We start from the raw sequence: 25,173 nt of genomic DNA on the forward strand, positions 1-25,173 counted from the left end.
GGTAGCAAGACAGAAATAAATACCTTATATAGGCCCACTTCTACTTATCGTTAAAAAATGTCTTCACATCGGGCGATACCGATTTTGATATCTATATATTGTGCATTCCTAAAAAGGAGTTTCATTTAAATTGTGTTTTATTTACATTTTAGTAGAACGTGAAATGGTAGAAATGATTTGTATCTTTAATTTATACCCTTTTCTTTGATGCCTCCACAGATTTGATCAGATTCCACTCATAAGAACGATGATGGTAAAAAAACTAAACATGAAGCCCAAATCTGACCTGAATGAATATGAATTCAGCTCATCTAGAGATTTTTTTTTTACAAGTTTATAGCCTGAGTTTAATATACCAATAATAACTGTGAACAATACTCTAAAAATAGAATGAATTGTCAAACTGCAGAAAAAAGCGGAATATACTAAATTTCTAAAATAGCATCGATGGAACCTGTTTTCCAGTTGCACAGTGGTTTATGACCTTGTTTGGCACTGTTTGGCCATCTCGCCCACCGTAGTTCTAGCAGCCTCTGTATCTACTGTGGTTGGGCCGAACGATAGAAGATGTTTGTGTCTGTGTAGCGGCGTCCGGGAATGGTTAAACATGTCTCTGAATGGAGGAGGATGCAGAGGCTTCTACTTCAACACCGTGCTGTCTCTGGCTCGGTCGCTCGCGGCTCACCAGCACGCGCCGTTAGACAAGGTAAGGATCCGGCTAGCTAGTAATGATAGGCTAGTCACAACCCTTTACACTGAATTTGACATTGACGTCCTGAACTTCGCTGTTCTCTCATTACCGGGTGTGTTCCAGTGTTCCTGTGGGTCGGAACTGACTTTAAGTTCCTCTGGTAGTTTGGAGGTTTATTGTTATTTGGAGGTTTAACGTAGCTACGCAGTGGGTTTTAGTGTCGGCTGGCTGTTTTTAGCCCGCAGTTAATCTGCTCAGGGTGGAACTGAATGAGCCCAGTTTGATTTCTGCAGCCTCTTCCTCTATTTTACTCTCCTTTAACTTCCAATGTGCGTCATGGACATAATGTAAGAAACTCTGTACAAAACAAACAAAAAATCTCTTTAGACCAATAAAAGTTTCAGGACATTCTAAAGAGCAAGTAAAAAAGAAAATGAAAAAAAAAAAAGAATCACATTTACAAAGTTATTCTGCTTAAAATTAAATTGCAATGCACTCCGTTCGATTTTAAATATTAGGTTTGACATTCGGATTTATTTTAATAGTAAATACTAGAATTACATCAAACATCCTGAGCATGTACAACAGGGAGGAGGGCGACAATGAAAGAACTGTAGACAGGAAGAAACATTGAAAGGAGCCAAACCCAGGAAGAGCAGACTGCAGTGTTCATGAAAACAGTCTGGTTTGAAGTTACAGTCTGACCTTTTTGATAAGCAGCAATGAATTTAAATTAAATAATTCATCCATTCAAGTGTTAATCAATTATTCAATCCATGCATCCTGTCCTGTGGTTGAACTACTGTTTAAATGTTTTATCAATGTTCTGTTTCAGGCTCTCTCTCTTTTTAAATATAACTCAGCACTCATCCGTCTAACTTGTGTTTATTCTGTTTATCACCTACGCCATCTCCATACTAATATATATACTGTTTAATACTTTTTGTCGTTGCAGTGATGACAACAATAATCTCCCTTCTGATCAAATTTCAATTGAATTTTGATATCTTTCAAACACATAGAGAACAAGAGTAAACACAATTAATCCCCCAAATAAATTTACACTTGGGAAGAAGTACAGACTTATTTAGTCCTACCTCCTCTCCAAGACTTCGTAATAATTTGTTCTTCTGTTGCCTTATTTTAAATGCTAAAATAATAAATTCAGCAGGACTTAAGCAATAATCCTTTTGCTTACTCGGTTAGTTTTTCTATGTGATTAACAACAACATAGGACTAAACAACACACATTTCGTTTGATATACTACTATAAAGACTTATTGTTGCTTTTTGTTGAAATTAGACTTCCTATCATTACACACACATACCCGCAACACATTCCGACCATATATGGACAAATTCATATACAATTGTTTGTGTTCCTGTATTGCATGTATTGCATTTACACATACATGCATGCACACCTACTAACACATACAGGCATATAAATATTAATTAGCCATACCAAGGAAAGTGTGAGTCGTAAAGTTAATGTTAATATGTTATACATGCACATTAATACTTGTAATTTATCCATCTCTACCCGTTTATCTGTACAAGCAGCCAGAGGTTGAGCCGGTTGGAGGAGAGATTTCAGAATTGGGAAGTTTTGAACAGGAAGCACCTAATGTGATGAAAGGGCCGTTTCAACAACAATACCTCTTTACTTCATGGTGTTTTTACGATTGATGATCAGTCGGGTTTGTTTCTGCTTTTTTTTCTGGGTGTTTGAACTTTGATTTGAGAGAAATTGTTTGACTCACTGAGAAAGTTACAACACAGTAGGAAGCAGAACAGGAAGTCACAATAAAACAGCGATTATTATACAGTTAGTCAGTAAAGTCAGTCATTTTCATAGGGCTTTTAGAAGTACAACAGTTTTGTTTCCTTCAGGGTTTTTTGCACACTATGTTAAGTTGAACTTATGTTAAGTTGACTTGTTATAACTTTTGTTCTAACAAGTCATTTTAAGTAAATAACAAAAAGTAGCATGTTGCATAACTTTTTCTAGATGATCCTCGCACAGACTTTCTCCCATAGGAAAACCTTGAAGTTCACAAACAAGCATTTGTAATCACTCTTGTATATTTTGCTGACAAATGTTCAAACAAGAGAGATCCATGAGATCAAACTCTTAGCCACTTGTTTTCAAATAAACAGATAAACCAAATGATTATGGTAATATTTTTGTAGAAAGCTGTGTTGTTTTTATATCATTTTCTATTATGGCTTTTTGAGTTGTTACAGGAGGTTTTTGGCTTAGTTCCTAAAAGGCATTTATCCCAACCCAATCATTAAGACTAATGGAGCTAAAGTGTCCCTGCAGGGAAAAAGCTATGTCAACAGTAAATGTGTTAGTTACAGGTTTTCCTAACAATGTATTATATAAATAGGACACCAGTCACATAAAGAAGAAGTGTAATTTGTATTAAAGTGCTCACAGTAACTGCAGTCATCATATTTTCAAATGCATTGATGTTTATTGAAGCTTCCATTGAACAAACAGTGGAGAAAATAATAAAACTATACATACAGATAGTTTGGAGTGTTTTAAACATTCATTGGAAATTATCGTCCCAGCAATAAATCTAAATTCTTATCATGATAGGAAGTTTATCACGATAAATAATAAGCGATAAGATAAATGCCCACTCCTATACATGAATGCTTTTTTTTAATTAATCACAATACATTGATTTTACTGTGGCATCATATTAATTTATTAAACTATACATTTTCAAAATGACTCTAAAATGACACATTTCTGAATTTAAGTCAATGCTCTCTTCTTCAGCATTTGCCTTGGTTGCCTTCTAATTCGTATAGTTGAACAAAAAAGTCTGTTTTATTAACCCTTGCTGTTGCTCTGCAGGTGCAGAAGCTGCACTGCATGTGCCCTGTGGACTTCAGAGGCGTCTTCCAGCTTGATGAGAGGAGGCGGGACGCCGTGACTGCTCTTGGGATTTTCCTGGTAGAGTCCAACTTACAGGTAAATCCCGTTCCGTCCGCTTTGTCGTGCGTTCACGCCAACGGCGACTTGCTAAACGCGACGATGTTGTGTTGCAGCACAAAGACGTCATCGTCCCCTACCTTCTTGGGCTACTCAAAGGGCTTCCCAAGGTTCAGTGGATCGAGGAGAGCTCTGAACGCAAAGGGCGGGGTCAGTATCACTGTGGTGCTCAGGTTAAGTCTGGAAGTTGTCATCGCAAGGTTTTAATCTCTGTTTTCGTCTCTTGCTACAGATGCTCTTCCAGTCGCAGAAAACTTCAGCTTTTGTCTTGTGACGCTGCTCTCAGATGTTGCTCAGAGAGATGAGAACTTTAGAGGACAGGTGTGTGCTTCCTATTTACTCATACGGATTCACAGACACATAGTGTTTAGTGAGTGCTTTAGTAGAGTAGCCGTGGATAGATGCAGACTTGAAATAAAATCACAAGGCCTTGGTTTTTAACCCCTTATTGTCTATATTTATTTCATATTATATAATAAAAATAGCAGAATCGTGGTTTTGTTGTCTGGCAGATGCTATATCAAATAAAGATTCTCTTTATTTATACCTAACACAAATGTATAGTATGATGCAAATTAGTGATGTTGGGCATAATAGTAATTGAATGCATTTTCAATGTCAGGTATGTAGATTCTTTTATTGATGCTGCTGTGGCTAAACAGGAATACAGAATCTGTTTCTGTAAAATCACTCTGGTCAACCGTCACAGTGCCTGAAATGCAGTCTAATGCTGTAAAATCACTCTGGTCAACCGTCACAGTGCCTGAAATGCAGTCTAATGCTGTAAAATCACTCTAGTCAACCGTCACAGTGCCTGAAATGCAGTCTAATGCCGTAAAATCACTCTGGTCAACCGTCACAGTGCCTGAAATGCAGTCTAATGCCGTAAAATCACTCTGGTCAACCGTCACAGTGCCTGAAATGCAGTCTAATGCTGTAAAATCACTCTGGTCAACCGTCACAGTGCCTGAAATGCAGTCTAATGCTGTAAAATCACTCTGGTCAACCGTCACAGTGCCTGAAATGCAGTCTAATGCTGTAAAATCACAGCTAGTGGTGTCTTTATTTATTAGGTTTATTCGATAGGGACAGACACAGCATAAGATAATTTGATGTGTGTCATTCACGCTCTGACCACTAGATGTAAAGTGCTTCCAATAAAATCCTAGGTATGTGTAGAATATTCATCAGTAGGCATCTCTGCAGCATTTAGACACAACACAGTTTGAGGTGATTTTGTGATAATAGTCCAAAAATGGTTGAGAGTTTGGAATGAAAAGATTAAACGGCAAGTAAGTGTGTTTAGGAATAAACAAGCTGCAGTTTTAGGCTATATTTGTATTAAAAAATTTATGAAATAGAAGAAAATAACACATGACTTATTTAAATTAGATGGAGATTCTCAGGGATCTACACTTGTATTTGTTTTTCTTTCTCTTTTTGCCTTTATCCTTTCTTTGAGTCAACTTTTCCAAAAATTCAGTTGAGTTTTTTGATCTGCTGATGATACATAGATGACCTACTGAATGTTATCGTTTCTTCTTGAATGGTTGGCTGGTGACACCCTTCATATAATCCTACATGACAACAACAATGCTCTAAAAATGCAAATGTCCAACTCCGCTTAGGTCAAAGGAAAAACTGAATTTTGTCCCGTTGTCGAGGTCTTGATGCACTGTGACACCGTAAGGGCCTAGAAAATCAATGCTGATTAAGAAAACATCTGTTCCCTTGTCTGAAGATAGAACTATACAGTTATAACATACATGAGATTTAATGACTTTTGCAGTACGTCCTTTTGAACTAGCTGAAAAGCCAGCAATGCATTTCAGATCCTGGAGGCGCTCATGGACATCATGCAGGTCCTCCAAGACATCTGCAAAAATCCAGATGCTCACGATAAAGGTGCTAACCCAACACCCTTTACAGTTTCTCCATGTTTCCCCTAGTTTTCCAGATAATCTTATCTTTTGCGTCCATTTCGTCTGGCAGGATACCTGTGCAGGTACACTGTGCCCAGCCTGCTGGGTGTGGCCAGGGCGTTTGGCCGATACAGTAACACGGACGAGCCGCTGCTGTCCAAGCTGTTCCCCCGACCCGCTGCCCCGTTGCTCTCTGTGGGTGACTGCGGCGATGCGACCCGACGGCGCTCCTTCAACGACTTCCGCTCCATCCTGCCGAGCTCTCTGCTCACGGTGTGTCAGGGAGACTCTCTGAAACGTAAAACCTCCTCCGTGTCCAGCGTTTCACAACAGGTATCGGCAGCTCCAGAGTGGAACAGGCAAGACGACTTGGGACTCGTGTTAAAATAGGAATCACCATGTGTCTGTTTTGTAGGCAAGTCCAGAGAGAACGGGACTGACGCCCAGCTCTCCTGCCGATCCGTCTGCGCAGTACTTTGAAGGTAAACAGCCTGTGCAGTGCCCTGATTGTCTCCACTGATCATATTGTTGCACAATTTGACAATTTTTGAAAATAAATTAACTTAATGGAAACAGGGCAGTTTTGAAATTGGTTTATTTAGCAAAACTGCAGAGGAAAAAAAATTTTCTGCGTCACACGAGTCGCATGATCAACAACCAGTTGATGCTGCTGGCACAAACCAAGAAGAAGACAGGAAGTGGTTGGAGGATGATTATGTGGTGTGTTTAGACCAAACTTATTCACATGTTATTTTAATGGCGTTTCTTATTTAATGGAAGCATCACAATTGCGAAATTGTGTTGTTTGACATTAGTGGGATATTAACAAAGTTTTACACACGTTAACAATGGAAACGCACCGGGAAGCATAATATAAATGGAGCATGTTCACATTTCCAAATGCTTATTTTTACTTACATTTCCATTGAAAATGTGCGTAAATCTTTGTCAGCATTCCGTTAATGTTGAATAAATACAATTTGGCAAATGCGTTGTTTCCATTAGATAAGAAATAAAATTTAAATCACACGTGAATAAGCTTGTTAATGAGAAAAATCATTAGCGGCTACCTATGCAGCGTTTTAGAGAAATTGTAATCTGATTTTACAGAGGAGCTGTGAATTCAACACGTTAGAATGACACACAACTTTACATGAGCTGTGTGACGCTGTGAGAACTCTGGTGGAGCCAGCAGGACATTGTCTGAAAAACACAAAACAATATTCCTCTGACCACTTCTTGTCGTCTTCTTCATTGTTTTCAGCAGTAGTAGCATCTGGCTGTTGATCAAGTAACTCGAGTGATGCAGAAAAACATTTTTCCAATGCAGTTTTGTGAAATGCATCCATTTCAATCCAGTCGAAAAACCACCTCATCCCAGTACACAGACTTCTTACAATTTTTTTTTTTAAAATTGTTGTGATTCCATTCATTTTCCATTTATTTTCCTAATTTCAAGTTCCACCATACGTTGACTAATTCACCACTTTTTTCCCAAAAGAACCTCCTTTCCCCCCTCAAAACAGTTCTTTTCTTCCCCAGGCTCCTATCTCCCTGATGGCAGCGCCGTGGACCCCGATTATTACTTCTCCACCATCAGCTCCAGCTTCTCTGTCTCTCCTCTTTTCACTGGGAGCAGCTCTGGAGAGTTCCAGGTCCCTCTGGAGATGCTCAGGCAGCTCCTTCACATGGTTAGCGCTAGCTCCACTCAAAACTTTCACCACTAATCGGAGCACAGGGCAAAACTGAAATCTGTCCTGTCTTCAGTCTTTGTAGTTACACTATTACCTCAGTAATGCAAACAGAAAATAGTTAATATCTTCTGCCACTAGTTTATTGTTAAAATAAACATTGTTTGCTTGTCTTGATCAGGTTGAGCAATTTGTTTCTGAGTCGTTTTTGAAGTCACTGGATGGCATCCTAGCAGAATACCAGGAGGTAAGACTCTTACACCGAAGTTTGTTCTCTTTTCTGTGAACATGTCATTAGATCAACACCACTGTTGCCAACTTATCAACTCTGTTGCTTTATTTACCAACTTGTCAAACTAAAAAAAAAATCTGTCGGCCAAAATCATAGTCAGACCAGAAAAATGCAATCTGTTCACCCGCACTTGTAACGGTTATTACTTACTGATGCTGTTCTCTTCATAGAGCAATCCAGAAATTCATCTTTACTACAAGACCTTCAGTGACCCGTTATATGTGGCCATATTTAAAATGCTGAGAGACACTCTGTACAATCTGAAAGGTGAGGAAACCGCTCTTGACGTTCTTCAAATCTTTTAGAAAAACTATGACTAACAGTGAGTTATTGTTTCCCTAATAAATAAATATATTCTTCATGGTTCAGACCTTCAGACCGACTATGTGAAGGAGGTTCATGACTTCGTCCTGGAGCAGTTCAGCAGCAGCCAGTCAGAGCTGCAGAGGATTCTCCATGACGTGGAGTACCTCCAGAGCGAACTGAGCCCGCTCAAACTGCGATGCCAGGCCAACGCTGCCTGTGTTGACCTCATGGTTTGGGCTGTCACAGAGGAACAGGGTGAGACGTGGATCATTTGACCCAGTCTAACAAAATGTAATTTGATTTTTCTCATGACTTGAAAGCTGTTTTGGGGGTTTTTTTCGCCAGGAGCTGAGAACCTTTGCACCAAACTGTCAGAGAAGCTGCAGTCAAAGACTTCTAGTAAAGTTATTATCGCCCACATGCCCCTCCTCATATGCTGCTTGCAGGTGAGAGAGAAATTAATTCTAAAATATGTTTTCATTGTTACAAAGCACTTAGAGTTTAATTGACTTGCATCTTTTGTCCGGTGAATTCTCAGCAATTACAGGAGAACTCAGACTGGCAAAGTATGCAGTTTGATTTAATTAGTTTCCAAATCTGCAAAAGCATTGAAAAATAAAAACTGACTTTGGGGGAAAAAGTCTGAATTTGCAGACTTTATTTTTTGCTCCATTGACAATTTTGGTCCATGTGACAAAAACTTTTGGACATCCCTAACCTAAAAGAAAAATTATTTAAAGGTGCAATTTTATATAAAATCTACTTTTTTGAGCTTCACATCGTGTTCTAATGTTCTCAGTTCCTTCAGACTAGCCAGCGACAATTAGCAAACACCGATGGAACTTCCGATCTGCTGATCTCATTATAGGATCTACTTCTCAGTGCAACATAGGTAAAAATGTTGTCAAAGGGTTAATGGAGGAGCCATTTTGTGGTGACTTCTTGAAGGCAGAGTTTCAGAAAGGAGTTTCTTAAAGAAACAGAGGCTCAATTTCAAGGCGCTAAATTATGAAGTAAAAACTTCTTTTTTAAGTCATCCTTGAGATATATATTGCATTTTTACAACAACTCAAGGTAATGTAGTTACTTAATCATCCTATAAAACAGCATTATGACCCTGGAAACACACTGTACTGCCCCTTTAAATGATGGCCTTCATCTTTGCTATAGCACATCAAATGTTGAGTTTTTGTCGAACCTGATGATTATTTTAGTTTATCTGTGTTACAAAGAGATGAACACGCATGCGTCCAAAAACCTAATATTCTCTGCTTCTCTATGTGAACCATTCATTGTAATTCAATACAGTCTGCTTAGCCTAGTGAAAGCAGGAGTGCAGTGAACTAACATGATGTTGGTGTAACATTTAATCTGTTTAGCATATTGATACGCTGCTCATTAGCTGATCACTCGGAGACTCCCATTGGGACTTCAAGTTTTCTATTTCTTTATCCTGACCTTCTATCCCAGCTCTGACTTCATTTGGTGACAAAAGCGTCACTGAGCTGCCACCATAACTACACTGTTACATCCTGACTGCATGAAATCAGTGAAAAGGGGTTCAGAGCTGGATGCCTAGCAGCTGTTAGCGTTGTCATGTTCCTCCAGGGCTTTTGATGTGCGTGTTGTGTTTGTGTGCAGGGTTTGGGTCGTCTGTGCGAGCGCTTTCCTGTCGTGGCGCACTCTGTCACCACGTCTCTCAGAGACTTCCTGGTGGTGCCCTCTCCTGTTCTGGTGAAGCTCTACAAATATCACAGCCAGTGCGCTCCAGGTAACAATGGCGCTCCCAAGTGGACAATTTGTCCTCCTCAGATAGAGGGGATGCATGTAGCATTATCATACACGTCTTGTATTTAAGTCACAAACAACAAATAGTAAAAATACCCAATTTTTAAATTCTATGAGATGAACCAACAAAAAGTGGCACATTATTATAAAGCAGAAGGAAAAGTGTAGCATGAAGCTGCTTGTACTGTTGTCTCTGTTATTGCCATGATATGTAACTGAATTTCATTTTACTCCTTTATCATTTTTTTTATTTTAAAAATGGTTTTAGCAGAATAATGTCACTATTTTATTTTTATTTCTAGCAGCTAATGCCGTAGCATTACCAAAAGCACTTAGCAACATGGTATTTAGCAGAAGCTAATGCTGAGACTACAACCCTTGAGCACCAGTTTAATTCTGACATAATTTACATACTATGTAATGCTCTTATATGATGTATTTATGTTCAAATCTTGTTCTCAACTGTCGATGTTTTATTTTCTTCTTGTATGTGTCTTGTTGAAAATAAAGTTATTGGGGGAAAAAAGGAAACAGGAGAGAAAACAGAACTGCAGCATAACAGTATTCACCCATTTCAAAATAAGAGCATGAATGTAAACATCTGATTACCTGAAGAACTCTTACCAGTCGATGACCAAATGTCGAACTTTATTCAACTGAACGCAAAACAGCCAACTAAAGTGGCCATTTGGAATTGGTTTGGAAACTTTAATTTGGGGGATGCTAACTGCGCTAACCGTTTTCAGTTGGGAAAAGCGCTAAACACAAACCTAGCTCATCTGTTAGCGGATTAGTGGAAATGCACTCACCATTGATCTAATACAGTATGTCTTACAACATAACTCTTTTCAAGGAGGAAGTGACATCAAGATCCATGTGACCAATGAACATTCTCAGTCAACCATCAGCACCAATGCAAGCAAGAAGAGTCAGCCGTCCATGTACGAACAGCTGCGGGACATCTCCATCGATAACATATGCAGGTGAGTTAGCGCGCAACAAAACAACAATTCAACCTTTCATCTTAAAATCTCCTCAAAAAAGGCTTGATGTCTCTTCATATTTGAGGAAATTCTGAAAAATAAAGTCCACTCTTCTTTTAATTGCTTTATTTCTATTTAGTTTGTAGGGTTTCATTAAAGTATTTGCATGCAAACTGTTTTAAATCCAGACTAGAATGTTTTTTTTTAATGTTTTCACAATGTAAAGCACTTTGAACTACCATTTTGCTGAACCTGCTATGCAAATAAACTTGCTTGATTTTTCAGTTTTACATTTTGTGTCTGCAAGCATAAATGCAGAATTCCAGTTGTTTGTTTAAAAGTTAACAGAAAATCTGACCTGCAGAGGAGGAGAAGGGACTGAAATTACCTAGCAGAGATGTTTTCAGGGTAGATTTCTGTCTGCTTTTGTTTCATTCATTTGGTTCCAGGGAGTAAAAATGAAAGGAGGAGGAAAAATTATCCCAGAAAACTGCACAAGGTCCTAATATGTATTTTAATGTACCAGGCCAGTAGAAAGGATCAGGTAGCAAAACAGCTAGCATAACAGGAAGTTATGATATTTTTTTTCCAAGTTCCAAAGCAGGATTCCCTCTTGCTCTCTCCAGGTGCCTAAAAGCTGGCCTCACGATGGATAACGTCATCGTGGAGGCTTTCCTCGCCAGTCTGTCCAACCGTCTCTACATCTACCAGGAAAATGACAAGTAAGCCAGATCCAGAAAAAAAATCACCCACCTAATTGTGCTGAAACAGAGCGTTTAAAGTCTTTTCCTCCCTTACCAGGGATGCTCACCTGATTCCGGACCACACCATCAGAGCTCTGGGCCACATCGCCGTGGCGCTGCGTGACACGCCCAGGGTGATGGAGCCCATCCTGCAGATCCTGCAGCAGAAGTTCTGCCAGCCGCCTTCGCAGCTCGACGTCCTCATCATAGATCAGCTGGGCTGCATGGTGATCACAGGCAATGTGAGAGCTGACGGGTTCTTTTCTCGCCTCTAGTCGCAGAAAAACTGCTGATTCACTGCCACGAACCGTGATGTTAATTATTCAAATAAATGGATTTTTGCACATAACCAAAAAAATGTTAAAACTGAGTCACTTTAAAAAAATGAAATTCGTAGGAGGTGGATTAATCGCTCTTGTTTCTCTTTTAGCAATACATCTACCAGGAAGTGTGGAATTTGTTCCAGCAGATCAGTGTCAAAGCGAGCTCCATGGTTTACTCCACCAAAGACTACAAAGACCACGGTTACAGGTGAGGGGACCCTTGGCACAAGTTTACAACATAGCTGTGGTGGTTATATGCAGGACAGAAATATTCTCACGTTTCCCCTGATGTCCACAAATTTTACTGGATTTTTTGGGGGATTTTATGTGATTGACCAACACAAAAATGTGAAGTGGAAAGAGAAGGACACAGTTTTAAGCATTTTTACATCAGAAAATTTGTGGTGTGCATCTGTAAATAGTAAAGTCCAGTACAACCAAGACGTCACTTAATATAGAGGTGCAGCCATTTCCTTGGTTTTGGGTGATCGGCCGATACATGTGAAGCCGATCTTGTCCTCCAATCGTATCTGGCTCGCCAAAGGTCTGATGGAGCTGCAGTTTCCAAGATTCCAAGCCCCCACCCAGCTCCTTCAGACTAGCCAGCTGTAATTAGCAAACACCTGGAGGAACTGTACATCTGCTGAGCTCATTATAGGAGCTCCTTTTCAGAGCAGCGCTGGTAAAAACGTTAGAAGATAAATAGACGGTTAATGATATTGTGATGACTTCCTGAAGGCGGAGCTTCAGAAAAAGTAGGAGTTTCTTAAAGTGACAGAGGCCTAATTTCAGGGCGTTAAATTATAAAGTATAATTTAAGTCATATTTGTTATATACAGAATTTATAACAACTTAAGTCAACATAGTTACTTGATTGTGCTATAAAATGGCTCTACGTGCCTGGAAAACACAATCCTGCCCCTCTAAAGATCTTAAAGTGTTTAATAAAAACTACCTAAATGAAACATATGAGACAGTTATAGATTAGATGTTGCTGTTTATTTACCATGATGTTGTAAAGCTGTATGCTGGAACTTCATCCTGCTTGCTTCCCTCCTCTTTGTGCAGACACTGCTCTTTGGCTGTTATAAATGCTCTGGGTAACATAGCAGCCAACATGCAGGCCGAGCAGATGGTGGACGAGCTGCTGGTCAACCTGCTGGAGCTTTTTGTGCAGCTGGGCTTAGAGGGGAAGAGAGCGAGTGAGCGGGCCTCGGACAAAGGCCCCACCCTGAAGGTACACTTTGTATTAACATTTACACTTAACGTTTGAACATTTACTGAATGTTGAGTCCATTTCACTTTTTCACTGTTTTTATCCAACTATTAAAATATCGCAATAAAAGACAATCCAAATGAAGCACCCTTTCATCAGATGTTGATGCTACGTGTGACTCTAATAAACAGGAAGTAGAGGTTATAAACTAGTGTGAATCACACATCTCAGAAAATTTTAGAGAGTCCTCTCTGAGCTGGAGATTTGGATTTAGAAGTTTCTCAGACTTTCGCACCTCTAGTAAAGCACAGAGCCACCAATGGAGGTGAAAGGTTTCTATGTCAAAACTTATTCAGCACATGTGTTTCCATCTTTCCTTTAGCACATTAACTCTGTTTTTTTGGAAAAGCCAAACCTCGAGTGAGCGTAAAAACTTTTCTGCAAAACTGAGGAAATTGTCTCTAATGTTGCCGTTTCCACCAACCTTTTCTAATGCACATAGAAATGTGGATGGAACCACAGTGAATTGTGACTTTATTTAGACTTTACGTGGGGAGGAATTGTTACGATAAAGCCATCTTTAATACCCACCAGTCTCAGGGCTGGCGGCCTGCCCTCACACTGCTGGGTCAGCTGTTTACCTCTAATAATGTTATCTTCTTTCCAACTTAATTTCATGAATCAAAATGATTCATGAAATTAATTAACAATCCCATTTACAGTTTTCATATAGACATCTTACGGAAATCATATGATTGTGTGACAGTTCTTCGCTAAGATTGAGGCTAAAGATTAGTTAAGCTAAAATATGCATATAGAAAAGCTTTATGCAGCAATGGAACTCTGGGTTTTGTCTTTAATTATGTTGTCTTTGAATATCTTTGAGCTGGAAAGCAGAAACACGTCTTTGTTTGTTTCTCTGCAGGCCTCTAGCAGTGCTGGAAACCTCGGCGTTCTCATTCCGGTTATAGCCGTGGTAAGTGATCCAGATATTCAGCTTAATGCTTGTTTTGTGTTTTTTGTGTTGAGAACCTGTAAACTGAAGCTCCTTTTTTCACTATGCCGAATGCTAAACTTCCAGGTATACTTATGGCCTTTTTTGAGCATAATTCTGTTTTCCATGCTAGCTGACGAAGAGGTTGCCACCAATAAAGGAGGCAAAGCCGCGTCTGCAGAAGTTGTTCAGAGACTTCTGGCTCTACTCTGTTGTCATGGGATTCGCAGTGGAGGGCTCAGGTACGATACGTTTACTCAACCCTGCTTGTAAATCATGTATGTTGTCTTTCACCTTTTCCAGTATCGTGATTTTTAGGATGGCAAGCTGGAAATGAAGCAAAAGATTCAAACATTCACTTAAAGTTTGGAATCTTTTCAGGCTTCTATCAGAGAAATTATACCGATATATTGGCATAAAACCTCAGATAACATTAAAACTAGCGATACAGTTCATAGCAACAGAATATTTGTTACTTTTTTAAATTATTATTTTAAATTTGAGTTTTGGTACAATGACCTACAGGCCCTGCAAAAGATGGTTAAGGGAATTGAATAGATTAAAGGAGAATCTCAATCTCAAAGTTTTAGTTTCAATCTGTTTAAGGGTTTTTCACACTAATATGTCTAATCACTCAGAAAAATACTGTCTTGTTTTGTCTTGAAGCTTGGGCTAAACAGAAATTCTCTCTGCGCTTCAAAATGTCAGGAAAGTGTCACATTTTGAAAGTGGATTGTCATGGCTTTGTAAGCATCTGAGGTAAATTTAGGACTACCTTTTTGTGTCTACCACACATGGGGAGTGACAAACAATAGTGACAGGTGAAAATCAACGCCATGTGAGGTGAAAATGTATCGGTGCATCACAGGTCATTGTTCACTTGGCTGGAGGAGGACTACCAATTGTCCCCTCATCACTGAAGCTGCATAGGAAATGAATGGAGATGGAGTCTTTAAGTGCACATTTTTAAAAAACTTAAAGTTGAAGAGAGCCATGTGAAGTGTGAGAAGCACAAAGCTGTTGCCAAGAGCCACAAACAAATCCCATAAAATTTCACAGCTTTTACTATTCTTAATTCTAATACAGCAGGATGAGGATGTTGTAGTTTTTTCGTCTTAAACTTAATTCATGGTGGCATTAAAAAGGTCTTAAAAAGTCTTAAATTTGACTTGCTGAAACCTGCAGAGGACAAGAATTATTGTCATTTTCCTCAGCAAAGTGTGTAAATCTATTCTTTGTACTGTACTTAGCTCCTTTTTCTTACCCTCTGTCCTTGTTGAAACAATCAGGTCTGTGGCCGGAGGAGTGGTACGAAGGAGTTTGTGAAATTGCGACCAAATCGCCGCTGTTGACGTTTCCCAGCGGGGAGCCTTTACGCTCCGAACTTCAGTATAACTCTGCGCTGAAGAACGACACCGTCACTCCAGTATGAACACACACTCAAACACACACACACAGAGGTCGGTGCACAGTTTTCTGACTCTAGCTGCTACGCTTCAGGCGGAGCTGAATGACCTGCGCAGCACCATCATCAACCTGTTGGACCCGCCTCCAGAGGTGGCCGCACTCATCAACAAGCTGGACTTTGCCATGTCCACATACCTGCTGTCTGTCTACAGGCTGGAGTACATGAGGTAAAACGATGCCTCCACAACAAAGGACGTCTAAACTTTACTATGGCTAAAGCGATTAATCGGATTAACCGTTACAAATCGATTATTGAAGTAATTGTCCCAAACTCAAAAATAAGCAAGATATTCAGAGCAGTAACTAAGACGAAACTCTTTAAAATACATATACATTCCTCAAGTGGCATAGTTTTAAATGAATGCTATTTTATTGCATTTTAGGCAATAAAATGTTTATTGTCTTGTTTAAAACAAGAACAAATTGTTTATTTGCATCTCTAAATGTATTTCTCATAGTGTATAAAAAAGGTGGTTAAATAATTTGTAGACTGTGGCTATTTTTTTTAATCTGATCATCAGAATTATCGATTACTAAAATAATTGTTAGTTGCAGCGTTGTTCTTTACATGAGTAACATGACCTCACTACTTATTTGTTTTTGTTTATCATTATGTTAAGGATGCTGCACTCTCTGGACTCGGACCGCTTCCAGGTCATGTTTCGTTACTTTGAAGACCGAGCGATACAGAAGGATAAATCTGGTAACGGCCATAGACGAGGAAAACTGTTCTCTGACAGAGAAATACTGTCCTTGGTGTATTAAATCCATGTTTTTTCAGGTATGATGCAGTGTGTGATTGCTGTCAGCGACAAGGTGTTTGAGGTTTTTCTTCAAATGATGGCTGAAAAAGTACGTGAGGCTTTCTGCTCTTTCAGAACCAAAGCAATTTGTTATCAAGCCTGATGTCTGCATTACATCAAAAATTTGAAACCCCGTTAGAAAATAAACATATTTATTTCATACTATTTGTTGTTGTTTCTCAGCACAGTCCGTTTACCATATTTTTTTTGTTTAAAAAGCCTAAAACCAAAGCTCACGAGGAGGAGCTGGAACGCCACGCTCAGTTTCTCCTGGTCAACTTTAACCACATCCACAAGCGGATCCGCAGAGTGGCCGACAAATATCTGTCTGGTCTGGCTGAAACGTAAGACGGCTCTGATCCACCAGTTCTTCCTCTCAAAATACTTCTTTGTCTTTCATAAACACTCCAACTTCTCTCCCTTCAGCTTCCCCCACCTGCTTTGGAGCGGCCGGGTGCTGAAGACCATGTTGGACATCCTGCAGACTCTCTCCCTGTCCCTCAGTGCAGTGAGTGATGATTGTTTAATTCATCAAAGCAGCGTGCATCTGTGAATCTGCACCATGGTTTTATGAGTGTTGACGATGTGTTGCAGGACATTCATAAAGATCAGCCGTATTATGACATCCCTGACACCCCGTACAGAATAACTGCCCCGGACACATATGAAGCCAGGGAGGTAACTTTTTTTTTTTTAACTCATCTTGATGCAAAATAAAATTCCAAAAATCAGTTATGAACATGTTACATTAACATTTCTTTCTACGTTTAGAGCATTGTCAAAGATTTTGCTGCGCGGTGTGGAGAAATCCTTAAGGAGGCTATGAAGTGGGCTCCGTCTGTAACAAAGTCCCACCTGCAGGTAATATTTCTCCTCTATCGTCTTGAAGAATGCAGCTCAAAGCAGCTCTACACACTTGAAACCAGAAGTTTACATACGCCGAATAAAAAGACACATGCGCTGTTTTCGCTTGCTGTTTGAGTTTCAATCAGACCAAACTTCTCCTGTTTCAGGTTATAGTTTCTAAAATAATTTCTGTTTGCAAAATGTCAAAAAACTTAGAACAGTTTTTTAGAAATTTTTCTTTATTCAGATTTTGATTTTTTTTTTTTTAAAGAAAAACTGAATTTGAAAGTATCTGTAATAAGTCATTATACTTCTATATTAATAGGATATTTGTATAAAGTCTATTGAAAAAGTAATTTTTGTGCCATTTCTAAATGCCACTTGTCAGTCCTAAGAAATGTAAATGTCAACTTAACATGTCCAGCATGAGAGAAACTACCATTTACAGTTTGAACTCCCTGTTTCCATGCGGCGTCAGGAGTACCTGAACAAACATCAGAACTGGGTCTCGGGTCTGTCCCAGCACACGGGTCTGGCCATGGCCACTGAAAGCATCCTGCACTTTGCTGGCTACAACAGACAGAGTACCACTCTGGGGGTGAGTCACAAACTGACTTCTTCATTTAACTTGCATAACTCGATCATTCTGACCAATCAGACAGACACGTCTTTTATTTTCTTTTACTTTAAAAATGCGAAGAGAAGGTTTTAAAATTGGGAAATAAACGGAGGGCAAGAAAACAACTCTGAAGGATGTCAGGACTTTAGAAAATGTTAGTTATGACATAATGAGTATGGAGTTAATAAATGATGATAATTTCAATCCCTTTCTCCATTAGTCCACCCAGCTGACTGAGAGGCCAGCCTGTGTGAAGAAGGATTACTCCAACTTCATGGCATCTCTGAATCTACGGAACAGATACGCCGGAGAGGTACGGTCATCCGCATTGTGTTGAATGCCATGTAATCCAGTATTGCTTATCTGACCGATACCGATATGTGAAAAAAATGACTATCATTGACCGATATCTATGGGAATGCAAGTATATTGTGCATCACTAGAGCTGCTTCTCAGTGCAATGCTGGTAAAAATTTTTGTTAAAGGGTTAATGGAGGAACCATGTTGTGACTTTCTGAAGGTGGAGTTTCAGAAAGAGCAGGAGTTTCTTAAAGAGACAGAGGCCCAATTTAAAGGCGTTGAACTATGAAGTCAAACTTCTTTTAAATCATTTTTGATATAAATAGCATGTTGATGATAACGTTACGTTGTGTCTCACAGAAAAGTAAAACAAATCAATATGTAGTGTGAAGGAAAACAATGTGCCAATAAAAACTAATCTACAAAGCGTTTAGGACATTTGACTTAGCGTAGTATTAAAGTTTTGATGCCTGTTAGCATTAAGTTGGGTTATGTTTCCCCTCTGATCTTTGCGGTGTTTTTTCTCTCTGTAGGTTGCAGGAATGATCCACTTTGCGCAGGCAGTCAGGGGCCAGTCGGATCTGACCCGAATCATGATCAAGCAGATGGAGGAGGCTCTGGACTCTGCTCAGCCCGAGGCCTTCACTGAGGCCATGTTCAAGCTGGCCGCGTTGCTCATCAGCAGCAGAGGTACCACTTTATCGGTCCGTTATGTTTTTACGTTTCTCTTTTTCCCAATTCTCCGACTCAGCTCCCGTCGTGTTCCACTCTGCAGAGTGTGACCCTCAGCTCCTGCACCACCTCTGCTGGTCGCCCCTCAAGATGTTCACGGAGCACGGCATGGAAACGGCCATTGCATGCTGGGAGTGGCTGCTGGCGGCGCGTACGGGGGTGGAAGTACCGGTACGCTGTTCAATGTGTTTGACCTTCTCTTGTTTCCCCGTGTTTTGTTGGCGTCTTCTCTTCACGGAGCCGCATCTTCTTCTTTTGCCCAGTTTATGCGCGAGATGGCGGGAGCGTGGCAGATGACGGTGGAGCTGAAGATGGGCCTGTTCTCCAACGCACAGGTGGAGGCCGATCCTCTTGCCGCGTCAGAGGAAAGTCAGCCGGTGCCCTGCCCTCCAGATGTCACCCCTCACCACATCTGGATCGAGGTCAGAAAAAGTATTTTTTTAATTATTTTTTCCCCCAACTAGATCCCTGTTTCACGGTTTTGCCTTTTATGTCAGTAACTTTTGTTCTTTTTTTTTAATTTTTTTATTCCAGTTTCTTGTCCAGAGGTTTGAAATAGCCAAATATTCCAGCGCGGATCAGGTGGAGATCTTTGGCAGCTTGCTGCAGCGCTCCCTGTCCCTGGGCGTCGGCGGATCTAACAGCGGCTTGAACCGCCACGTGGCTGCCATTGGACCACGTTTCAGGTAAGGCTGTCACCCCAGCCTTACAAATTCAGACCGCCTGAACAGACACTGCATTCTGTCAACACAGAACAACAATTGTTGTATTTCACTGGGATCCAAAACGCAAATGGCAAATTTTGCTGGACGATTAATTGTCCCAGATATTTTTGTGATAAACAATAATATTGTTGTTTTGAGAACATTTTCAGGTGAAATGTTCTCAAAACATTTCACTTTATTATAATAACGCAAGAACACATTTTCATAGATCAATAAATGATAAACATTTAACACCGGAACTGGAAGACATTTTAAATATCCACAACAAATAACTAAAATAACAGATAAAATGGATTATAGAGACAAAACTGACCCTCAAAAAAGGGCCACTAGAAACTGAAGCACCAGACTGAAGACTTTTGTCAACTAGTTTTTGATAGAAAGAGAGAAAAGAGAAAAACAATTAATCATGCAAATAGAAATGATTGTGTTTGTTTTAATTTATCATGCAGTTAATTGGTTTATTGCTTGTGGCGACCTAAAAGAAGCCCCAGAAATTTGCAAATGTGACGCCTTTCTTTGACACTACATTAGAGCGACCTTTACAAGTCATTTTATTTCTTTATTTATCTCCTTTCAAAGTTAGTGGGTGCTGAGTAAATGAGCGGAGTGTGAAGATTTGTAGAAAATGACTGGAGTTGATGACGACAGCCGTGTTTGTGTGTGTCAGGCTGCTGACTTTAGGTCTGGCTCTGCTGCACTCTGACGTTCTCACCAACTCAACTGTGAGAAACGTCATCAGAGAGAAGATCTACTCCACAGCCTTCGATTACTTCAGGTGAGATCTCAGACGTCGGCTGACAGATTAGCTGCCAAAGTACAATAAATACATTACTTAGGAAATAGTTGTTTAATTCTATCATAAACTTTTCAAAACTGGAAAAATTTCAGAAATTATATGTGCCTCAATAAAAATGTGTTGATTTCATTTTAAAAAGTAGAAATAATTATTTCATGACTTTTTTTTAATGTTTCTGTAAATTAATTTACACTTCTGAATTTATTTCCAGTTTTAAAACCATTTATGACACATTTAAATAATTATTTATTGCAATTTGGCAAAGAACATTTGTTAACTTTTAATTAATATAAAGTTTCTTAGTGAACCCACTAAAAACACAAGTTTACCAAGTAAAATTTTGTTTAGTTTTTAGTGCAAATGTCTCAGTTCACTTGAAATGAGACAAAACTAACATACAAGTAACTTTTCAGCAAGAAATAAAAGCTGGCAGATTATTTCACTTCTATCATGGAAAAAATATCTTGTTATTAATTTAAAAAATCTGCTAGTGCAACTAGTATCAGTGTTGTGGAAGTATTAATTTAAAACAAGCTCTTATTCCAAGTGCATTAGCATATTTGCACTCGAAACTAGAGCAAAATTACTTTGTAAGATTTTGTGTTTTTGCAGTGAACTAATTATTTCCTGCCTTATATCTCTGGTCGGTTCATGTTTAGTGTCGTTTTCTAACCTGTTACGCCCACGTAGCGTCTCTCCTCATATGTGCCCAGCTTAGTTTATCTGGTGAGCGTCTCCTTATCGACGGACTCTTTCCGATGTTTCACAGCGTGTCTCCAAAGTTTCCCACCCAGGCCGACAAGCGTCTCCGCGAGGACATCTGCATCATAATCCGCTTCTATGCCAGCATCCTGTCGGATAAGAAGTACCTGGCAGCATACCAGCTGGTCCCACCCGGTGAGCTTGGTACTACCTCAGCCCCGAGCACTCTCTCTGCTGGGATATTCGGATCGCTAATCGTGTCCAGCACTACTCCGATATCGATCTTAAGTAAGCCTAAAGCGGTGGAGCTCGGGCTGCGCTGCAGCAAAGGGGGCATGCCGTCACGCCTGTCAGATTTGACGCAGCTTCTCCTCACGGTGCTGTCCAGGTCTAAATTTTCCAACTTTCATTTTCAAAATGTTTTTTTTTTCTCTCTCTCTCTTTTACTTTGGGTTTTACTTTGAACACAGCTGTGAGGAAAAGCTCAAATTTGGCATCAGCGTCATGATGCATGATGATTCATTATCAAGCCCACCCGTCCGCCTCTCTCCTCAACCTGATCAGTTTGTTCTAAAAAGAAGAAATCCTAAAAAGAGTTTCTTTTTCTTTTTTTCTTTTTTTTACTTCCACCTCAGAAAAACCCTGTCCACCTCATTCCAGACGATCCAGAAAAAAAAAACATGGTTTCATTGTCATACACATCAAACCGCTTCAGGTAGATTAGGCCTCTAATCCCAGAACCTGGATCAGATTTTCTACATCTGACCGAGTATCAGTGGATTAAGGCGACTGCTGCCTCCATTTCCAATCAAATATCCCGTTTACAAAGTGCATGACCATCGCAGCAGAAGAAGCAACACAACTCATCTCGCTTTCCAAATAAACCTTCATCATCGGCCATGTTGTTATGTTTGTTGATTGTTAAAAAGTTGCTATTTTGAACCGAATCACATTTTTTTAAATTCGAAAACCATGAACTTCAAAGCTTTTTATCAAAATGAAACCAACTTCAATAAAATACGCTAAAGTTTGTGGTTTTTAATGTGAATTAGTTCAGAATGCATCTACAAGCTAAGCTAAATCTTGTAGATTCAACTTGTGGTCCTAAACCACGCGGCTCTGGCTTTGTTTGGTCCTGATTCCATTTGTCCGTGGATAGATAATCAGGACCCATCCTTGAACAGCCTGTCGGTGATGAACGCCGCTGACCTGAGGAGCAACGTGGACTCCAGCTCCCGATCCCAGCAGAGCGCCCAGGGCTGGATCAACACCTACCCTCTGTCCAGTGGGATGTCCACCACATCCAAGAAGTCAGGTACAGTGTTACCAATTACACAAGGGGAACTAATTCAACCTTTTCATGCAATGCAAACCATCACTCACAATAGTTATGTTTTCTTTGACCATATATTTGCACAATTTGACATTTAGAAACAATGTTCGCTCTGTAGAAACACACCAATTAAAAAACCAAAACAAAAAAAAAACCTCTAGTTTGCCGTTAGGACAAGTCATTAAAAAACATCCTCCATCTACGTCCTGTCTTCTTCATCTTTGTGCCAGCGGCAACATCGGGTTATTGATCATGTGACTTGTGTGATGACAGAGTGTTTCCGTTGCAGTTTTGCGAAATGCACTAATATCGATACAGTCAAAAAACTGTGTTTTTACAAAATATGAGGAGAATATAGACAGAGATTTGCGCTTATTTGTAATGGAAACAGCTTATAGTAGGAGGTTCATGGTGTGGCATGCTTTTTAGTGACTTATCACGTGAACAAACTTACTGACGTGTGATTTTAATTAGGCCCGAGCAGCTAAGTGCTGCGAAGGCCTATTGTTATTGCCATTCTTACTCAGTGGAAACACCGCAATTGCAATTTTTTTTTGTTTTGTTTTGTTTTTTTATTACATTAGCCAAATATAGGCAAAGCTGTGCACACATTTGTAATGGAAACACACTTTAAAAGTTTTGGACACTTCTAAAGTGGTTCTATTCTGGGTGCGGCGGTGGCTCCGGGATAAAGCATAACCAATGTATGGAGGCCTCACAGGTTTGAGACCTGGGACGATGACTTTGCCTGTCTGACAGCTGTCAAATAAAGGCCTCTAAAGACGACAAAGCTTAAAAAAAAAAGTGGTTCAGGTGACGTGTATTTGTGTAGTGAAAGAGTTTGTGGCCTAAGGAGATCAATACTTGATATAAAAGTGTGCATCATTGTTTTGCAGTTTCCATTCTTAAGAAAAAAATAGTCCAAAAACGAGACTTATCTGACTCTGAAAAGTCAAAGGTTTTCAAAGGTTTTACGGACCAACAAGTAGTCTGACCTTTTCGAGTGAAAGACTAAAAATCAACTCCCAGGTTTGACTTTCTCTGCTTTTTTATTTTTATTATTATTATGTTTTTTGAAGGCACATCTAAAAAGAGCAACAGAGGAACTCAGCTTCACAAGTACTACATGAAACGCCGGACTCTGCTGCTGGCGCTGCTGGTGAGTTCGGAGGACAGCGTTGACCTCGTCTACTCGTGCAGCTCCTATGTTCACTCTCTGTCTCTTTCGGCAGGCCAGTGAGATTGAGCGTCTGACAACGTGGTACAACCCGCTCTCCACTCAGGAACTGGCCATTGCCACAGAGCAGTCAGTGGAGACCAGCATCGCCAACTGGAGGTCCAAGTACATCAGCCTGACGGAGAAACAGTGGAAGGACAACGTCAATCTGGCCTGGAGCATCGCACCGTACCTGGCTATGCAACTACCTTCAAGGTGGACATTTGTTTTTGAATCGATAAAACAAGTTGAGATTGTTGTAGAGTGAAGCTTTGTGAGTTTGGAAAAGCAAATAAATGTTTATTGTTGCACCTAAAGGGTGGAGGTTCATGAAACACCCAACAAAACCTGCCATTAGACTCAGTCCAACTGGATAAATATGACATCAGCCTGCTCACACTGTTATTGTGGTGCCATTATAATTACCATATGTTGGACAGCCATAGACTTCACTCTGAGCTGAGACTATGGACAAGTTTCCTGCACGGACTGGAAAAGTCTAGAATTAGATTTTAGGGTTTACTTTCTAAACGAGACAAAAATATTACCGTTTCCAGTCTTTAAAATATTTAAATATCTACATTTTGTTTCTTTGGTTCTTCCTTTCTCACTTTCTTTTTCCCTTTTTTCATTCTTTGTGTCTTCCTTTTTTTTCTTTCATGCTTTCTTTCATTTGTACTGTTTTTTTTCTATTTACCATTTTTCTTTCTTTTTGCGATCTGGAGTCAAACTTTGAGTTTGTATTTTATGGCTTCTGTGAGCGAAGCAAGAAATATGCATCAAAAGATCAATCATAGAACAAACAAAAGAAACAATTCATTAAATAAAAAACAAGCAACTCAATAGAAAGTTGTGTTTGCTGCCCCCGGTGGTCCGTACATTTATTGTTACAGCTAAATAATCCTCCACGCTTTCATGTGATTCTCCTGCTCTGCCTCTTTTCCCTCCCAGGTTTAAAAATGATGCCATCGTTGCCGAAGTGACCCGGCTGGTGAGGTTGGACCCCGGAGCGGTGAGCGACGTACCCGAGGCCGTTAAGGTACGAACCATCAATGAGTCCAGATCGGGAGAATTAAACATCAGCATTTTAAAACGTGGATGTTTTCCTCCCTGTCCGTCATCAGTTCCTGGTGACGTGGCACACCATCGACGCCGACTCCCCTGAGCTGAGCCACATCTTGTGTTGGGCTCCGGCTGACCCGCCCACGGGTCTGTCCTACTTCAGCAGCATGTACCCTCCTCATCCTCTCACTGCACAGTATGGAGTTAAAGTGCTGCGCTCCTTTCCTCCGGTAGGTCACGCATCTGTGGAATCTAGAAAAGTAGAAAAAGGTCCTTTTTTTCTTTTTTTTCTTACAGCAAAACATTTTGTTTTATTTCTCCGTAGGACGCCATCTTGTTCTACATTCCTCAGATTGTGCAAGCGCTTCGTTATGATAAGGTAAACGCGGTTAAATACCTTCTCAACCATTGTGGAAAGACATGGGTATGAGCCGTTCTCTCTGTTCAGATGGGTTACGTGAGGGAGTACATTCTGTGGGCGGCGCAGAAGTCTCAGCTTCTCGCTCATCAGTTCATCTGGAACATGAAGACCAACATCTTCATGGACGAGGAGGGACACCAGAAAGATCGTGAGTCACATCGTCGACCCGGAGCAGACCGTAGGAGTCAC

The 25,173-nt window shown here is 40.0% G+C and overlaps 1 protein-coding gene across 4 annotated transcripts in view; it reads left to right on the forward strand.

The window, feature by feature from the left end:
• The first annotated feature begins 484 nt into the window (after positions 1 to 484).
• Positions 485 to 25,173, forward strand: part of pi4kaa (phosphatidylinositol 4-kinase, catalytic, alpha a) — a 31,241-nt gene continuing 6,552 nt past the window's right edge. Inside the window, exons 1-43 of one of the 4 annotated variants that reach the window (XR_014090128.1) lie at positions 485 to 706; positions 3,564 to 3,680; positions 3,758 to 3,851; positions 3,934 to 4,022; positions 5,534 to 5,606; positions 5,694 to 5,956; positions 6,039 to 6,105; positions 7,166 to 7,314; positions 7,496 to 7,561; positions 7,777 to 7,873; positions 7,976 to 8,167; positions 8,258 to 8,358; positions 9,554 to 9,683; positions 10,554 to 10,683; positions 11,310 to 11,405; positions 11,485 to 11,668; positions 11,857 to 11,957; positions 12,818 to 12,986; positions 13,891 to 13,941; positions 14,093 to 14,201; positions 15,249 to 15,385; positions 15,460 to 15,593; positions 16,047 to 16,129; positions 16,208 to 16,278; positions 16,449 to 16,573; positions 16,656 to 16,737; positions 16,824 to 16,907; positions 17,001 to 17,090; positions 17,554 to 17,673; positions 17,915 to 18,007; positions 18,528 to 18,684; positions 18,770 to 18,897; positions 18,990 to 19,148; positions 19,261 to 19,412; positions 20,122 to 20,229; positions 21,020 to 21,240; positions 22,112 to 22,267; positions 23,365 to 23,444; positions 23,518 to 23,717; positions 24,453 to 24,540; positions 24,626 to 24,793; positions 24,889 to 24,942; positions 25,012 to 25,132. Coding sequence is in view for 3 of the 4 variants with exons in the window: in XM_081613411.1 (XP_081469537.1) it covers positions 608 to 706; positions 3,564 to 3,680; positions 3,758 to 3,851; positions 3,934 to 4,022; positions 5,534 to 5,606; positions 5,694 to 5,956; positions 6,039 to 6,105; positions 7,166 to 7,314; positions 7,496 to 7,561; positions 7,777 to 7,873; positions 7,976 to 8,167; positions 8,258 to 8,358; positions 9,554 to 9,683; positions 10,554 to 10,683; positions 11,310 to 11,405; positions 11,485 to 11,668; positions 11,857 to 11,957; positions 12,818 to 12,986; positions 13,891 to 13,941; positions 14,093 to 14,201; positions 15,249 to 15,385; positions 15,460 to 15,593; positions 16,047 to 16,129; positions 16,208 to 16,278; positions 16,449 to 16,573; positions 16,656 to 16,737; positions 16,824 to 16,907; positions 17,001 to 17,090; positions 17,554 to 17,673; positions 17,915 to 18,007; positions 18,528 to 18,684; positions 18,770 to 18,897; positions 18,990 to 19,148; positions 19,261 to 19,412; positions 20,122 to 20,229; positions 21,020 to 21,240; positions 22,112 to 22,267; positions 23,365 to 23,444; positions 23,518 to 23,717; positions 24,453 to 24,540; positions 24,626 to 24,793; positions 24,889 to 24,942; positions 25,012 to 25,132 (5,188 nt within the window). In the remaining variant the exon portion in view is untranslated. The remainder of the gene's footprint in view (positions 707 to 3,563; positions 3,681 to 3,757; positions 3,852 to 3,933; positions 4,023 to 5,533; positions 5,607 to 5,693; positions 5,957 to 6,038; positions 6,106 to 7,165; positions 7,315 to 7,495; positions 7,562 to 7,776; positions 7,874 to 7,975; positions 8,168 to 8,257; positions 8,359 to 9,553; positions 9,684 to 10,553; positions 10,684 to 11,309; positions 11,406 to 11,484; positions 11,669 to 11,856; positions 11,958 to 12,817; positions 12,987 to 13,890; positions 13,942 to 14,092; positions 14,202 to 15,248; positions 15,386 to 15,459; positions 15,594 to 16,046; positions 16,130 to 16,207; positions 16,279 to 16,448; positions 16,574 to 16,655; positions 16,738 to 16,823; positions 16,908 to 17,000; positions 17,091 to 17,553; positions 17,674 to 17,914; positions 18,008 to 18,527; positions 18,685 to 18,769; positions 18,898 to 18,989; positions 19,149 to 19,260; positions 19,413 to 20,121; positions 20,230 to 21,019; positions 21,241 to 22,111; positions 22,268 to 23,364; positions 23,445 to 23,517; positions 23,718 to 24,452; positions 24,541 to 24,625; positions 24,794 to 24,888; positions 24,943 to 25,011; positions 25,133 to 25,173) is intronic. The other 3 variants (XM_081613411.1, XM_008423282.3, XM_008423283.3) reach the window with 3 other exon arrangements.

Source organism: Poecilia reticulata, chromosome 12 (genome assembly GCF_904066995.2).
Source record: "Poecilia reticulata chromosome 12, P_reticulata-male-v2, whole genome shotgun sequence".
In the NCBI taxonomy this organism is placed as follows: Eukaryota; Metazoa; Chordata; class Actinopteri; order Cyprinodontiformes; family Poeciliidae; genus Poecilia; species Poecilia reticulata.